The sequence below is a fragment of the Theropithecus gelada genome, chromosome 9 (assembly GCF_003255815.1).
Source record: "Theropithecus gelada isolate Dixy chromosome 9, Tgel_1.0, whole genome shotgun sequence".
Lineage (NCBI taxonomy): Eukaryota > Metazoa > Chordata > Mammalia > Primates > Cercopithecidae > Theropithecus > Theropithecus gelada.
In genome coordinates this window covers 95,022,686-95,039,859 of record NC_037677.1, presented here as the reverse complement: position 1 = coordinate 95,039,859, position 17,174 = coordinate 95,022,686, and the positions used below count along the sequence as shown (strand labels likewise).

Genomic DNA, 17,174 nt, shown 5'->3' with positions numbered 1-17,174 from the left:
TTCTTAAACTTTAATGAGCATCAGAATCACCTGGAGTGTCACACAATTTTGGATCCTCACTCCCTGGAGATTCTAAATCATTAGGTCTGGGGTGAAGTCTGTTAATTTTGGTTTCTTTGAAGCACCCAGCTAATGAAGTTGCTGCTAGTCTCCAATCACAGTCAGAGTAACATTCCTCTAGATTTTTTCACTTGTGTGTAAGGAAACAGGAATAAGAATTTCAAAACCACATTGCTTATAGTAGCAAAAGTCTGGACACAAATATCCATCAGTAGGAGAATAGATAAATAAACTGTAGGATGTTCACACAATGAAGTATTATACAAAATTAAAAAGGAACAAACTGTAAGTGCATGTAACAACCTGGATGAATCTTAGAAGTATAAAGTTAAGTGAAAAAATTAAGACATGGGAAATTACATACCACTTTTATAAAGCTAACACACTGAATAATATACTGCTTAGGAGTACATATGTGGATAAAGCTATAAAATATAAAGTAAGGAAATTAATGGCAAAGAGAAGAATCCCACAACTCAATGCACGCCCAGCTAATTTTGTTTTTGTATTTTTAGTAGAGACGGGGTTTCACCATGTTAGTCAGGGTGGTCTCAATTTCCTGACCTCGTGATCCGCCCACCTTGGCCTCCTGAAGTGCTGGGATTACAGACTTGAGCTACCATGCCCTGCCCTATTATGGTAGCTTTTACAGTGGATGGTAGGTTCTCACGTGCTTCAGAACTATCATGTAAGTTACATATAGTCTGCTGTATATGGAAAACATATACATAATATACATAAAATGAAAAAAAATTAAATGAGAGTCAGACAATAAGGTGAGCTAAAGGAGACAAGAAAAGATTATGAGGAAACTAAAATTATAATAACAATTAAAATGTTCATTGGACATGGTAAATAACAGAAATAGTCCTGGAGAAAATAGGTGTAGCAACATGGAAGACAAACTTGAGACAACCTCTTGCAGGTGAAACACAAAATGTTTAAAAAATAATCAGAAAGGAGATGACAGATGTGCAGAACTGAGGATGGAGATCTAATAGATTCCTGAAGCAGAGATTGGAGCAATAGAAAGAAATAAGAATTCAAAGCTATATTTATTTATTTATTTCACCTTTAATATTCTACCTTAATCCAAACAAATCTAAATAAGTTATTGAGTGATTTTTTCCCATAAGTTATTGGGGTAAAGGTGGTATTTGGTTACATGAGTAAATTCTTTTGCAGTGATTTGTGAGATTTTGCTGTGCCCATCACTGAAAAGTATACACTGCACCCTATTTGTAGTCTTGTATCCCTTGCTCCCCTCCCACTCTTCCCCCCAAGTCCCTAAAGTCCACTGTATCATACTTAGGCCTTTGCATCCTCAGCTCCCACATATCAGTGAGAATGGTTTTCCATTCCTGAGTTAGTTTACTTAGAATAATAGCCTCCAATCTCATCCAGGCCACTGCAAATGCCACTAATTCATTTCTTTTTATGGCTGAGTAGTATTCTGTTGTATAAATATATCACAGTTTCTTTATCCACTCGCTGATTGGTGGGCATTTGGGTTGGTTCCATGATTTTGCAATTGTGAATTGTGCTGCTATAAACATGCGTGTGCAAGTATGTTTTTCATAGAATAACTTATTTTCCTCTGGGTAGATACCCAGTAGTGGGATTGCTGGATGAAATGGTAGTTCTACTTTTAGTTCTTTAAGGAATCTCCACACTGTTTTCCATAGTGGCTGTACTAGTTTACATTCCCACCAGCAGTGTAGAAGTGTTCCCTGATCACTGCATCCATACCAACAACTACTGGTTTTTTGATTTTTTGATTACAGCCATTCTTTCAGGAATAAGGTGGTATTGTATTGTGGTTTCGATTTGCATTTCCCTGATTGTTAGTTATGTTGAGCGTTTTCTTTTTTTTCTTTTTTTCTTTTCTTTTTTCTTTTCTTTTTTTTTTTTTTTTTTTTTTTTTCAGATGGAGTCTTGCTTTTGTCACCCAGGTTGGAGTGCAATGGCACAATCTTGGCTCACTTCAACCTCCACCTCCCGGGTTCCAGCAACTCTCCTGCCTCAGCCTCCTGAGTAGCTGAGACTACAGACGCCTGCCACCATGTCCAGCTAATTTTTGTATTTTTAGTAGAGATGGGGTTTCACCCTTTTGGCCAGGCTGGTCTCAAACTCCTGACTTCAGGTGATCTACACGCCTCAGCCTCCCAAACTGCTGGGATTACAGGCGTGAGCCACTGTACCTGGCCCATTGAGCATTTTTTCATATGTTTGTTGGCCATTTGTACATCTTCTTTTGAGTATTGTCTATTCATGTCCTTAGACCACTTTTTGATGGATTGTTTTTTTTCTTACTGATTTGTTTGAGTTCATTGTAGATTCTGTTCTAATCCTTTGACGAATGTATAGGTTATGAAGATTTTTTCCCTCTCTGTGGGTTGTCTGCTTACTCTGCTGACTGTTCCTTTTGGCGTTCATAAGCGCTTTAGTTTCATTAAGTCCCAACTATTTATGTTTGTTTTTATTGCATTTACTTTTGGGTTCTTGTTCATGAAATCCTTGCCTAAACCAATGTCTAGAGGGTTTTTCCCTCTGTGTGTTGTTTAAGAAGTCCTTCCCTATATGTAGTTCATAAAGATATTCTATATTTTCTTCTTAAACTTTTAAAGTTTTTTTTCTTTCATGGATGAGTCTTTAACCAATCTAGAATTGGTCTGGGGTATTTATGAGACAGGTATCTAATTTCATATTTTTCCATATGGATAATCCAATTATACCAGCATCATTTATTAAATCATCTCTCCTTTCTTTAGTGATCTGAAATGCCTTGTGTCCTATATTAAACTCCCACATATTCATGAGTCTGTTGTCTTCTAGAATTATTATAGTTTCAGGTTGTAGATTTAAGTTCTTAATCCAGCTTGAGCTGATTTTTGTATAAGGTGAGAGATGAGGATCCGGTTTCATTCTCCTACATGTGGCTAGCCAGTTATCCCAGCACCATTTGTTGAAAAGTGTAACATTTCCCCACTTTATGTTTTTGTTTGCTTTGTCAAAGATCAGTTGGCTGTAAGTATGTGGGTTTATTTCTAGGTTCCCTATTCTGTTCCATTGGTCTGTGTGCCTATTTTTACACTATTACCATGCTGTTTTGGTGACTATGGTCTAACAGTATAGTTTGAAATCAGGTAGTGTGCGATGCCTCCAAATTTGTTCTTTTTGCTTAGTCTTGCCTTGGCTATGCAGGCTCTTTTTTGGTTCCATATGAATTTTAGAATTGTTTTTTCTAATTCTGTGAAGAATAGTGGTGGTATTTTGATGGGGATTGCATTGAATTTATAGATTGCTTTTGGAAGTATGGTCATTTTCATAATATTGACTCTACCCATCCATGAGCATGGGATGTGTTTCGATTTGTTTGTGCCATCTGTGATTTCTTCCAGCAGTGTTTTGTAGTTTTCCTTGTAAAGGTCTTTTACCTCCTTGATTAGGTATATTTTTAACTATTTCTTTTTTTTTTTTTGCAGCTATTGTAAAAGGGGTTGAGTTCTTGATTTGATTCTCCACTTGGTTGCTGTTGGTGTATAGAAGAGCTACCGATTTGTGTACATTAATCTTGTATTCAGAAATTTTGCTGAATTATTTTATTAGTTCTAGGAGCTTTCTTGGAGGAATCTTTAGGGGGTTCAGAGTAAACGACCTTACCATCAGCACACAGTGACAGTTTGACTTCCTCTTTACCGATTTGGATGCCCTTTCTTTCTCGTCTGATTGCTCTGGCTAGAACTTCCAATACTATGTTGAAGAGGAGTGAGGAGAGTGGGCATCCTTGTCTTTTTCCAGTTCTCAGAGTGAATGCTTTCAACTTTTCCCCATTCAGTATTATGTCGGCTGTGGTTTGTCACAGATGGCTTTTATTACATTGAGGTATGTCCCTCGTATGCCGATTTTGCTGGAGAGTTTTAATCATAAAGGGATGCTGGATTTTGTCGAGTGCTTTTTCTGCATCTATTGAGATGATCATGTGATTTTTGTTTTTAATTCTGTTTATGTGGTGTATCACATTTATTGACTTGCATATGATAAACCATTCCTACATCCCTGGTATGAAATCCACTCGATCATGTTGGAATATCTTTTTGATATGTTGTTGGATCAATCCAGTCAGCTAGTACTTTGTTAAGGATTTTAGCATCTATATTGATCAAGGATATTGGTCTATAGTTTTCTTTTTTGGTTATGTTCTTTCCTGGTTTTGGTATTAGGGTGATGCTGGCTTCATAGAATGAATTATGGAGGGTTCCTTCTTTCTCTATCTTTTGAATAGTGTCAAAAGAATTGGTACCAATTCTTTGAGTGTCTGGTATAATTCTGCTGTGAATCCATCTAGTCTTGGACTGTTTTTTGTTGGTAATTTTTTAATTACCATTTCAATCTCACTGCTTGTTATTGGTCTCTTCAGGGTATCAAATTCTTCCTGATTTAAGCTAAGAGGGTATTTTTCCAGGAATTTATCTACTTCTTCCAGGTTTTCTAGTTTATGTGCATAAAGGTGTTCACAGTAGCCTTGAATGATCTTTCATATTTCAGTGGTGTCAGTTGTAATATCTCCTGTTTTGTTTCTTAATGTGGTTCTTAGACTTTCTCTCTTCTTAATCTTCTATTTTGGATTAATCTTGCTAATGGTTTATCAATTTTATTTATCTTTTTAAAGAACCAGCTGTTTGTTTCATTTATCTTTTGTATTTTTTGTTTGTTTCTATTTCATTTAGCTCTGCTCTGATCTTGGTTATTTCCTTTCTTCTTTTGGGTTTGGGTTTGGTTTGTTCTTGTTTCTCTAGTCCCTTGAGGTATGACTTTAGAATGTCAGTTTGTGCTCTTTCAGTCTTTTCGATGTAGACTTTTAGGGGCTATGAACTTTCCTCTTAGCACCACCTTTGTTGTATTCCAGAGGTTTTGACAGGTTGTGTCATTATTGTCGTTTAGTTTGAATAATTTTTTTATTTCTATCTTGATTTTGTTTTTGACCCAATGCTCATTCAGGAGCAGGTTATTTAATTTGCACGTATTTGCATGGTTTTGAAGGTTCCTTTTGGAGTTGATTTCCAGTTGTATTCCACTGTGGTCTGAGAGAGTACTTGATATAATGCCAGTTTTCTTGAATTTATTGAGGTTCATTTTATGGACTGTCATATGTTCTATCTTGGAGAAAGTTCCATGCAGTGTTGAATAGAATGTGTATTCTGCAGTTGTTGGATGAAATGTTCTGTATATATCTGTTAAGTCCATTTGTTCCAAGGTATAGTTTAAATCCATTGTTTCTTTGTTGACTTTCTGTCTTTTGATGTCCTGTCTAGTGCTGTCAGTGGAGTATTGAAGTCTCCCACTATTATTGTGTTGCTGTCTATCTCATTTCTTAGGTCTATTAGTAATTGTTTTATAAATTTGGGTGTTCCGGTGTTAGGTGCATATATGTTTAGGATTGCCATATTTTCCTGTTAGACAAGGCCTTTTACCATTATATAATGCCCCTCTTTGTCTCTTTTAACTGCTGTTGCCTTAAAGTTTGTTTTGTCTGATAAAAGAATAGCTACCCCTCCTTGCTTTTGGTGTCCATTTGCATGAAATGCCTTTTTCCACCCCTTTAAGTTTATGTGAGTCCTTATGGGTTAGGTGAGTCTCTTGAAGGCAGCAGATAGTTAGTTGGTTGGTGAGTTCTTATCCATTCTACAGTTCTGTATCTTTTAAGTGGAGCATTGAGGCCATTTACATTCAATGTTAGTATTGAGATGTGAGGTACCTTTTTGTATTCGTCATGCTACTTGTTGCCTGAGTACCTTGGTTTGTTTTTTGTTTTTGCTTTTTAACTTGTATTTTTGTTTTATAGGTCCTGTGTGATTTATGCTTTAAAGAGGTTCTGTTTTAATGTGTTTCCAGGATTTGTCTCAAAGTTCAGAGCTCCTTTTAGCAGTTCTTGTAGTGGTGGTTTGGTAGTGGCGAATTCTCTTAACATTTGTTTGTCTGAAAAAGACTGTATCTTTCCATCATATAGGATGCTTAGTTTCACTGGATTCAAAATTCTTGGCTGATAATTGTTTTGTTTCAGGAGGCTGAAGATAGGGCCCCAATCCCTTCTAGCTTGTAGGGTTTCCACTGAGAAATCTGCTGTTAATCTAATAGGTTTTCCTTTATAGGTTACCTGGTGTTTCTGTCTCACAGCTCTTAAGATTCTTTCCTTCATCTTAACTTTAGATAACCCAATGACAACGTGATGATCTTTTTGCAATGAATTTCCCAGGTGATTTTTGTGCTTCTTGTATTTGGATGTCTAGGTCTCTAGCAAGGCCAGTTAAGTTTTCCTCAATTATTCCCCCAAATATGTTTTCCAAACTTTCAGATTTCTCTTCTTCCTCAGGAACACCGATTATTCTTAGGTTTCATCACTTAACATAATCCCAGACTTCTTGGAGGCTTTGTTCATATTTTCTTATTCTTTTTTCTTTGTCTTTGTTGGATTAGGTTAATTTGAAGACCTTATCTTTGAGCTCTGAATTTCTTTTTTCTACTTGTTCAATTCTATTGCTGAGACTTTCCAGAACATTTTGCACTTCTACAAGTGTGTCCAGTGTTTCCTGTAGTTTTGATTGTTTTTTCTTTATGCTATCTATTTCCTTGAATATTTCTCCCTTCACTTCGTATATCGTTTTTTGGATTTCCTTGCATTGGGCTTCAGCTTTCTCTGGTGCCTCCCTGATTAGCTTAATAACTAACCTCCTGAATTTACTGAATTTACTGAGTAAATCCCTGATTTACTCTTTTTCAGGTAAATCAGGGATTTATTCTTGGTTTGGATCCATTGCTGGTGAACTAGTGAGATTTTTTGGGGGTGTTAAAGGGCCTTGTTTTGTCATATTACCAGAGTTGGTTTTCTGGTTCCTTCTCATTTGGGTAGGCTCTGTCAGAGGGAAGGAAGGTCTACAGGTAGAGGCTGTTGTTCAGAATCTTTTGTCCCATGGGGTGTTCCCTTGATATAGTACTCTCCTCCTTTTCCTATGGATGTGGCTTCCTGTGAGCTGAACTGCAGTGATTGTTGTCTGTCTTCTGGGTCTAACCACCCACCAAGTCTACCCAGTTCCAAGCTGGTACTGGGGGTTGTCTGCACAGAGTCCTGTGATGGGAACTGTCTATGGGTCTCTCAGCCATGGATACCAGCACAGTATTTAGGGTGTCTCCCAGGTCCTGCAGAAGCAGTTCGCTTGCTTCCTTCAGAGAGTCTGTGGGTCCTCTCAAGATTGCTGGTTTGTTCTTGCAGTTGATCTGGAGCTAAAATTCACGATGTGAGCCTCCGCATGCTGCTTTGTCTGTCCCAGTTGGAGCTGCAATCTAGTTCTGCCTCCCGTCCACCATAATGATCAAATCTCCTCAAAGCTATATTTAAAGAAAGTTCTCAGAGGCTAAAGGAAAGTGTTTGTCTTTCTGATCAAAAGTGCTCTCCCTAATACTGGCAAATTAATGCAGAAACTCATATTGACACATTTCTGGCCAAAGTTCATAAAATTAAGGGTAAAACATGACTTCTATGAGCATCCTAGCAAAACACAAAAACTAGAAAATAAACAGTCTACCCATACATAGAACAAAAATCATGCTAGCTTCAAAATTCTCTTTAACAATGCTACAAGAAAATGACCTCATTCTACCTGAGGTCAATGTTGAAATTTTTAAAAAAGAAAATGATTTCAAAATTTATTTGGAAAAACAAATGAGTATGAGGTAATGGAAATCTCAATTACATTGACTTGATCTTTACAAATTTATGATCAAATTAAATTATTGCATGCATCCTGAAAATATGTATCTTGATTATATATCAGTTTCAAGAATGCTTTAAATAAATATGCCTAAATAAGAAAAGTTTGAACAAAATAATAAAAAGTATAATGAAATAGACTTGAATCTATAGATATTAAAATATAAATGATAATAATGAAAATGCTGTGAAACTGATTAAAAATTGAGAGTTCAGTGGAAGACAATAGAAAGTCTAGACACAGAATTACATATACTATTTATCAGTATATCATGAATATCCCACATCATAAGATACACACACATACACACAAAGTCCTCATTTAATGTCATTGGTAGATTCTTAGAAACTGTGACTTTCAGTGAAATGACGTACAGCAAACCCTCAAATAATGTCATTTTGCTCAATGTCATTTCATTATAATGTTGATGAGGAAAAAAGTGGTTTTATTACACATCGTTTCACTTAAAGTCACAATTTCCAAGAACCTCTTGATGACATTAAGTGAAGACCTACTGTTACTTAGTGTATGATAAGGATGGGTTTATGGATAGGTTATTCATTATATGATACTAAAATAATTACTAGACTACTTAAAAAATAACAAATTTAATAGTATACATCAAATCATTTTCAATGAATTAAAAGTTTAAATGTTTAAATAATATAAAAAAGAACTAGAAGAAATATAAGTGAAGATGTATCTAATCCTTATATGAGGAAGGACTTAATTAAGAATTTAAAAAAGGAAAAAACCAAAAGAAAAATATTGATGTTTTCCTATAATTTTTTTTTAATTCTCCATGTCAAAAAACCATAAAAAGTGATAGAAGTCAAACTACAAACTTGAACAGAATATTTATGCCATATACAACTCAAGGATTTTTACTACCAAAATTAAAAGCCTATGTTATAGAGGATTCTGGGAAGATGGCAGAATAGGAAGCATCATGAATCTGTCTCTTCACTCAGACAACAATTGCACTGGCAGAATCTGTCTCATGTAACTATTTTAGAAGGACAAGGTCTATTAAAGGCTTGCAGCTTTCAAGGGAAGGCTAGGAAGTTGAATTGCAGTTAATTTTGGTCAATTTCAGCTCTTAGCTCAGTAGTGACTACCCATTCCCCACCTCTTAGCCCTATGGCAGGTAGCTGTGTAAGTGTTCCTGGAGCAGTTTGCATACAGCTGGCAGGAGTCAGAGTGGTCAAAAAATACCCCATCCTCTAAATACCAGGGATCTCTACTCTCATCTCTGATTACTGCTTCTGACCAAGCGGTGCAGATAAAGAGGCAGGTAACCATTGTTGTTGCACCTCTCTCCATTGATGTAAGCCCCTCCCCCTCTGGCTGAAGTGACTGTAGGGGATTTAAAAGATTGGTGCCTTTTTGTTTTGTTTTGTTTTTTTACTCTCCTCCTTTTTTCCTCTTTTTTCTTTCAGATATTAAATACAGAAACATTCAAAAAGCAACTGTGTGTACAGGGAAAAGTAGAAAGTACTACGCATATCCAGGAAAAGGTGCAGACTCAAAAAAGACCTGAGAAGACCTTAAGTTTGTACCTCAGGCTGATCCGTAGCACAGAAACAGCCTACAACAATTAAACACACACACACTCACACACACACATCCACACACACACACACACACCAAAAACAACTAAAACCCAGCAAACCCTAGGGAAGAAGAGTATATGTTTTCCAGAGTCACCACATTATTAGATTCAAATGTCCAGTTTCCAACAACAACAAAAAAATTACAAAGCATACAAATAAACAATATCTTTGAAGTATGGCTCATTCAAAGAAAAAAGTAAATAAATCCGTAGAAACCATCCTTGAAAAAGACCTGTTGGCAGATCTACTAAGCAAAGACTTTAAACCAATTCTCTTGAAGATGCTAAATGAAGATGTGGAAAAAGTCAAGAAAATGATATATAAACAAAATGGAATATCAGTAAAGAGAAAGAAAACCTATAAAGAAAGAAAAAAAAATTCTGGAGCTGAAAAATATAGTGACTGAAATAAAAATTTAGTAGAGTAATTCAAAGGCAGATTGGAGCAGTCAGAAGAGAGAATCAGCAAATTCAAAGGTAGGACAGTGGAAATTATCTAGTCTGAGGAACAGAAAAAAAAGATTGAAGAAAAATGAACAGGGCCTAAGGGACCTGGGGGACACCAAGTAGTGGACCAATATACACACTGTGGGAGCCCCAGAAGAAGAGAAAAAGGAGCACAGAAAATAATCAATAAACAATGGCTGAAAACATCTCAAATTTGGTTTAAAAAACATGCATATAAACATCCAAGAAGCTCAGTGAATTCTAAATAAGATGAATCTAAAGAGACCCACACCAAGACACTTTAAATCAGATTTTAAAGGCCAAACCAAATCTTGAAAGCAGCATGAGTGAAGTGAATTGCCAAATGTAAGTAATTCTTAGTAAGATTATCAGTAGATTTCTCATCAGAAACTTTGAAGGCCAGAAGGCAGTGAGCCAATATATGCAACGTGCTACAAAGAAAAACAAAACTGTCAACAAAGAATCCTATATCCATCAAAACTTTTTCTTCAAAAGCAAGGGAGAAATTAAGACATTCTCAAATAAAGAAAAGCTGAGAGATTTTGTGACGACTAGACTTACTCTGCAAAAAAATGCTTAAGGGAGTCCTGCATGTTGCAATGAAAGTATACTACATAGTAATTCAAAGTTGTATGAAAAAATAAGTATCTCAATAAATATTAATTATATGAGCCAATATACAAGCTGGCATTATTGTAACAATAGGTTTTAACTCCTTTTAAGACAATAGGTTTTAACTTTTTTTCTGCATGATTTAACAGACTAATACCTCTTTTAAAAACAATTATTAGTCTAAAAGCTAGTGTTATTATTACTTTGGTTTGTAACTCCAATTTTTGTTTCCACATAATTTAAGGGAATAATGTATTTAAAAGAATTATCAGTTTATGTTTTGGGGACACACAGTGTATCAAGATGTAATTTTGTGACATCAACCATTGATATAAAAAGTAAAATAGAGGTTCCTCTTCAAAGACTTTCCTCCCCATCTACTTAGGAATAAACAGTAACTTCTCCTAAAAGCAAAATTTATTCAAAGACCTGTGCTAACATTCTTAAATATCTGCTGGCTGTAATAAAGAAATCAATGTGCTTTATGTTCTTAGCTCCCACAATTTAGCCTAAATATTTGCCCTGGCATGCTTATACTGGTCCAAGCAAGCACTAGGTCATAACCTGTTCCTCTTCCTTATTTAAAAGTGTTTTTATCTTTCTCAGCATTCCACAAGTTACTTCCTCCTTCCTTTGTTCTCCTCTACCTTTGCCTCTTTTAAAAAATTCTAAGTTGCTAGCCAAACCAGACAAATACAGAATGTGAGGTCCCGTTCCAGCCAATGGAAACCAGACACAGCAGTAGGGTGGATGCTTCAGGTTATAAATGACCCTGTCTCCTTTGTTCGGTGTACTCTTGTGGCAAAACTGCTGGCAAGTGTGCCCTTTCTGCAGGAAATAAAAATGGCCTTACTAAAAAAATTAAATTTATGTTCAAGTGCTATTTCTTTACAGTACCGGAGAACAAGCATTTCAGACAATTGAGAAGGGTGAGGACAGAGCTGTAAAGGAACAGAGTTTTTGTATGTTGTTAAAGTTAAGCTGGTATAAATGCAAATTAGAGTGTTATAATTAGGATGTTAAATATAACACCAAAGTAACCACAAAGAAAATAGTTATAGAGTATGCACAAAAGGTAATGAGAAAGGAATTTAAACATTTCACTAAAAAAATCACTAAACACAAAAGAAGACAGTGATATCGGAAATGAGGGACAAAAAAGCTATAACATATAGAAAACAGCAAAATGACAGATGTCCCTCCTTATCAGTAGTTACTTTAAATGTAAATTGATTAAACTCTCCAGTCAAAGGACAGAGGTTGCCAGAAAGGATTTTAAAAGTAAAACAGGATCCAACTGTATGCTGTCTACACAGAGATTCACTTTAGACCCAAAAACACAAAAAGATTGAAAGGATGGAAAAATATATTCCATAAAAATAGTAACCAAATGAGAGCAGAGGCAGCTTTACTAATATCAGACAAAATAGATTTTAAATTTTCAAAGATTGTAAGAGACAAAGAAGGACATTATATATTAATACAAGGTTCAATACAGCAATAATATATAACAATTATGTTTACACACCTAATTACAGATCACAAAAATATGAAGTGAAAGTTGCCAGAACTGAAAGAGAAACAGACACTTCTGCAATAACAGTTGAAGACTTCAATATCCCATCCTCAATAATGATAAGAAAAACAAGACAGAAGTAAGGAAGTAGAGGAGTTAAACAACACAATAAACCAACTAGATCTAACAGACACACCAAACACTTTACCCAGCAACAATAGCATACACATTTTTTCTCATTGCATATGGGACATTTTGCAGGATAAGTCCATGTGTTAGGCTGCAAATTAAGTTCAAATTTGGTATACAAATGCAATGGAATATTATTCAGCCTTACAAAAGAAGAAAATTCTGACATATGCTACAACATGGATGAACCTTGAGGACATTATGCTAAGGGAAATAAGCCAGTCACAAAAAGACAAATACTGTGAGTTAATTTATATGAGGTACTTAGAATAGTCAGAGAGGCAGAAAGTAGAATGATGGTTGCCAGAGGCTGGGGGAGGAGTGATGAAGAGTTAATGTTTAATGGGTACAGAGTTTCAGTTTTACAAGATGACAAGTTATAGAGATGGACAGTGGTGATGGTTATACAACATTATGAATTTACGTAATACCTGTACACTTAAAAATGGTTGAGATGATAAATTTTATGTTATGCGGATCTCACCACAGTAAAAAAAAAAATTGGGAAAGAATGTTGGTCATTAGGAATTAACCTTATCAACTTCTTTTATATATCTACCCCAAACCTCTTTAGAGTTTTACCCAGGTATCCTCGTCTCCTTTTTTAGAGGATGGCATGGCATTTAGCTATCTCCTACTGAAAAGCAGACAGGTTTCAAGTTAATAAATCTAAAGTTTGCCACTCAGTTATTGTGGGGATTATATTATATAAGTTTATTTTTGATCTCTACATAATTATTGAGAATTAAACATAATAAACAATATCTCTTTTTTTCTAAATGTGAGTGGCTTGCTGTTACAAACGTGTCTCACATTAAGTGAAAATCGTTGTAACACAAAGATAATGGCTATACCCAAATGCAAGTTTGAGAGCAAGCCTGTTTAGCTTTTTCAAATTACCTAAATAAAAACAGGGGTGTTTGCGATAAGACATTGGAATGAAGGATAAGAAAAATGGGAACGAACTGTAGTGAATCGAAATTGGAGAAACGGAAGTGTTTTGTGTTTTTGCTCTTCTTGACTTCTAAATGCTTTGCGAGTGTAAAAATCAGAAACTAAATTTTGGCAACCTCTATATAAAAGCTAAGGATCCCTTCCAGATTCTGTACCCACTCTCTAGGTTGAATTCTTTGTTTTTCAGCTGCCTTGTGTCTTTATGTAATATGACTTTGTACTTCACAGCATGAAGGAAAGTGGTATACAGCCATTGGAGGCAAATAGATCCCTATTTGCTTTCAGGGTCTACCATTCACTAGTTTTGTGACCTGAGATATACCTTGAAACGTCCGCATGTCTGTAAAATGAGAATAATAATCCCTATTATTATTTCAGCGGATTATATCTTACTATTACTGAGAAAATAGTAAGCTAATCATAGCTAACTTACAGTTTTTTACTTTTATTATTTAAAAGAAAGTACATTGCAAGTCAGTAAGAAAAAGGTGGAAATCCCCTTGGAGTGTGATAACCACTTCATAAAGTAATCATCAAAAGCACAGAAATTATAACCAAATTTGAGCATATTAAACCCATAACACTTTTTCCATCTATATCATTGATAATGACTATTTGCCTTTTTTAATATTAGGAGACCATATTTAACAGCCATCCTAAGGCCACTTAAAATTAAAGTAAATGGTTGTGCATGGCTTAGAGCACACTACTCAGGGCAGATTTGGAGCCATTCTAGTAGCAAACGGGCTTGGAGACTTCGTTCTGATTTACGCAGTTCGTCAGATGTTTTTAAGCAGCTGATACTATAAATGACCAAACAAGACAAAAAAAAAAAGATTATCAGAAGGCTTCTGCCTGAAAAGATGAATGCTAATAAAACACGATTGATGTCTTTAAGGCATTGAAGAGTATGCACTGAATAGTATATTCACTGAATTCAGGAATTTGAGTGGGGTAGGGGGGTCCTAAATGTTCTTAGGAAGCCCTATTTTATACAGTGAGTTATAAACACTGAAGTCATTACCTCACAATAGTTGATAAGAACTTGCACAACAGAAATGTAAATGTTATATTTATATCAGATGCAAACACAAAATGTGATGATAGCAAATACAACAGAAATTAAGGTGGGCTTTTGTAAGCTCATATAAATGTGTGCCACAGATTGAATATTTTTAAATCCATTACACATGGTTCATAGAATGGTTAAAGCATCACATTCTTTTTAGTTTAGAATGACACTTTCTATTGTCAAATTGTTGAGGATAACCAAGAATTAGCACCATGGTTGCAAACATTTTTCTGTTTGCCTTTCGGACTCTGGAATCAAGGACTCTGGTCTCCTATGTGGAGAAGCTTCACCTCAGTCCCACTGCACTAGTAGTCTTCAGCGACAATATTTGGAGGATGACAGTTTGGATGATCATGTTAGTAACAATTCTAAGGAATGGAAATAGTCTATTCCATAATTAAACAGAAATCATAAACCACTATAAAAGTAAAGTCATAGAAAAAGAAAGTTGAAAATGTAAAGTCTCAAATGGTTTTATTTCATAATATATGAAAATCCTTGATTCATTTGTTCATATGCTGCTGTAGGTCAACTCCACTTACACATCCCAGTTTAGTTGAAAGGCCACTTTAGACAGTGTCCACTTCATTATCAACCCAGGTTCGTGTTTCATGGGGCTGACCATGCTTGTAGGCTTCGGGCTGCGTTGGTCATGACTCACTTTACTCCCGGTAGGAAGTGATTTCTGGCCCGTGTGTGTGTGTGTCATGTTTACTCAGAACACCTGAGCATGTGGTCCCTCCCTGACCCTCTCCCTCTCTATTCTCCTCAGGACTACTGGCTGTCTCTCCTCTACAAGCGCCTGATTGGCCCCAAAGTCTTGGCTGTGCATGTGGCTGGGCTCCAGCGGAAGCCACGGCCTGGCCGAGTGATCCGGGACAAACTGAGGATTTATGCTCACTGCACAAACCACCACAAGTAAGTCGTCAGAGAGATGGCACAGAAAGGCCACCCGAGGGGCTCCCACCCCGTTCCATTTGGGACCCCTTCAAGACTCATGTCCATTCACTAATCTTATCGAAAACTTTTTGCCGCTGGAATCACCGTACCTGCTCTTTGCAGGTTTCAAATAATTTCTGGTAAATAGCTTTTACTCCAAGTAAATGCTCCCTTCTCATACTTAGAGGATTAATCATAAAAGGTTCCTAAAATTCTTGCCATTTGTTCATTTACTTATTCATCCAACACATTTTTATTGGGCATTTTCTCTGTGCCAGTTGATGTAATGCCCATGAGGCTTTTTTGTGTGCCTAAGCTTCAGCCAAGTCAAGAGGTGTAAAATCTTTTCCTATGATCCACCAGCAAAGCTTAAGAAAATAAATCTCCCTTTTTAAGATGCATGCTGGAGAGATATGCCACTAGAAACCTAGCCCTAGACCAATGCATCTCAAGCTGGGTGTCCCCAGAACTAATGGAGTGCCCAGAGGTGGTCATGCCAGCTTTAGAGCCATTTCCAGTGTTTTGAAAATCTTTTCAGCTATTTTAAAAATTAAGAGGCTAAGTGAAATCTGGGCTTCCTTTTCTGAGGGCTCTGGACTTATAACAACCGAATGTGGTAGTGTGGGGTTATCCTTCTCTTTTTGATCTGAAGCACTGGTTGTCATTACAGTTGTCTTTAAAACAAACAGGAAAATTAATTATCAATAAATAAAGTTTGGCAGACAAAAAAATTTAACACATTAAGACCATAAGGGAAAACTTTAAATTGGAGAGAGGGGGGTGCCTAAAGCAAAATCCATCTGGCCAAATATGACTTTCTTACATCACTTCCTGTTTAAGGCAGAGTAGGCTGCCCTGGAAAAGAGAATTATTTCTCTTTCTCTTAATGCAAAGAAAACCTGGTGGTGGGATAACGGGGCAGGGAATGGTAAGCAAGTACCTCCAGCCAGACCTTCATTCCAGCCCAGGCCTATCGGGAGCTGATCAAGGGGAGTAGCTAGTACAAAGAGCTTGGAGTGGTCAGGTTACAACAGATGCTCCTTCTCCTTCCTTGATGAGAGAGGAGCCAAGCCAATTAATTTATCATGATAAGACTTTTCAAAGAATCACTCTGAGCAGAGCAGGGACAGGGGCCAGTTGTCTTGTCAGTAGATACAAGTGCCTATTGTAAATGAGGGGAGGCTGGCTTGGGCAGAGGCCAGAGGCTTTCAACATGCCTTTTGCTCAACAGGAAGCTCAATCCAATACCTGACAGAGAGTGACTGCTTTATGGCCTTGGCCTGGAGTTATCTGATCATCACACAAGGAAACATTGTATTCCTTGTCTCTGCCCTGGCCCTGAGGTAACCACCCAAAAGGTGGACCCCCAGACTCAAGATAGAAAAATTACTCTTGGCACCTTATATCCCTGTTGGAAAGCATATCAGTCTGTGGCCTTTATACTACTAGTCTGAGGACTCGGGGAAAAAATTATCTGCAGCCATGGGCTTAGCAGGGTTTGCGTCTCTTCGTAGAAGCTTCCTCACATAATCTCATTCGAGTGTTCATCCTCATTCTTTAACATTCTCATGGGAAGTTGTTATTAATATTCTGAGTGTACTGTGAACTCAGGGCCAGTGTCTCATTCATTTTGTATTCTTGGTGTCTAATGTAGTGACTGGCATGAAGATCCCAGGAAAGGTTTGCAAATGAATGAATGAATGCAGAAATTGGGCATCAAGATGTTACCGTTGATTTAGAGTTAGAGCTTTCTTCCCCTTTGATATTACCACATCAGCCAAAAGGAAATGGTATGATGGGGATTCTACCATTCCCTAGTATGAGACCTCAAACAAGTTACTGAAATCTTCTGCATTCAAGACTCTGTCTACACCACCAGCTCTCTTCTAATTTCTATGCAGTCACTTCAGAATCTCTCTAGAGAAACGGTGTCACTGTGCTTCTATCAGTACAATCTCTCTCACTCCCTGTTAAAGAGACAGA

At 36.6% G+C, this 17,174-nt stretch overlaps 1 protein-coding gene across 4 annotated transcripts in view; it reads left to right on the top strand.

Annotated features, from left to right (window-relative positions):
• Positions 1 to 17,174, top strand: part of HPSE2 (heparanase 2 (inactive)) — a 779,029-nt gene that overhangs the window by 731,783 nt on the left and 30,072 nt on the right. For all 4 annotated transcript variants that reach the window (XM_025396838.1, XM_025396837.1, XM_025396835.1 and 1 more), the window contains one exon: positions 15,025 to 15,170. In XM_025396838.1, coding sequence (XP_025252623.1) covers positions 15,025 to 15,170 — 146 coding nt within the window. The remainder of the gene's footprint in view (positions 1 to 15,024; positions 15,171 to 17,174) is intronic.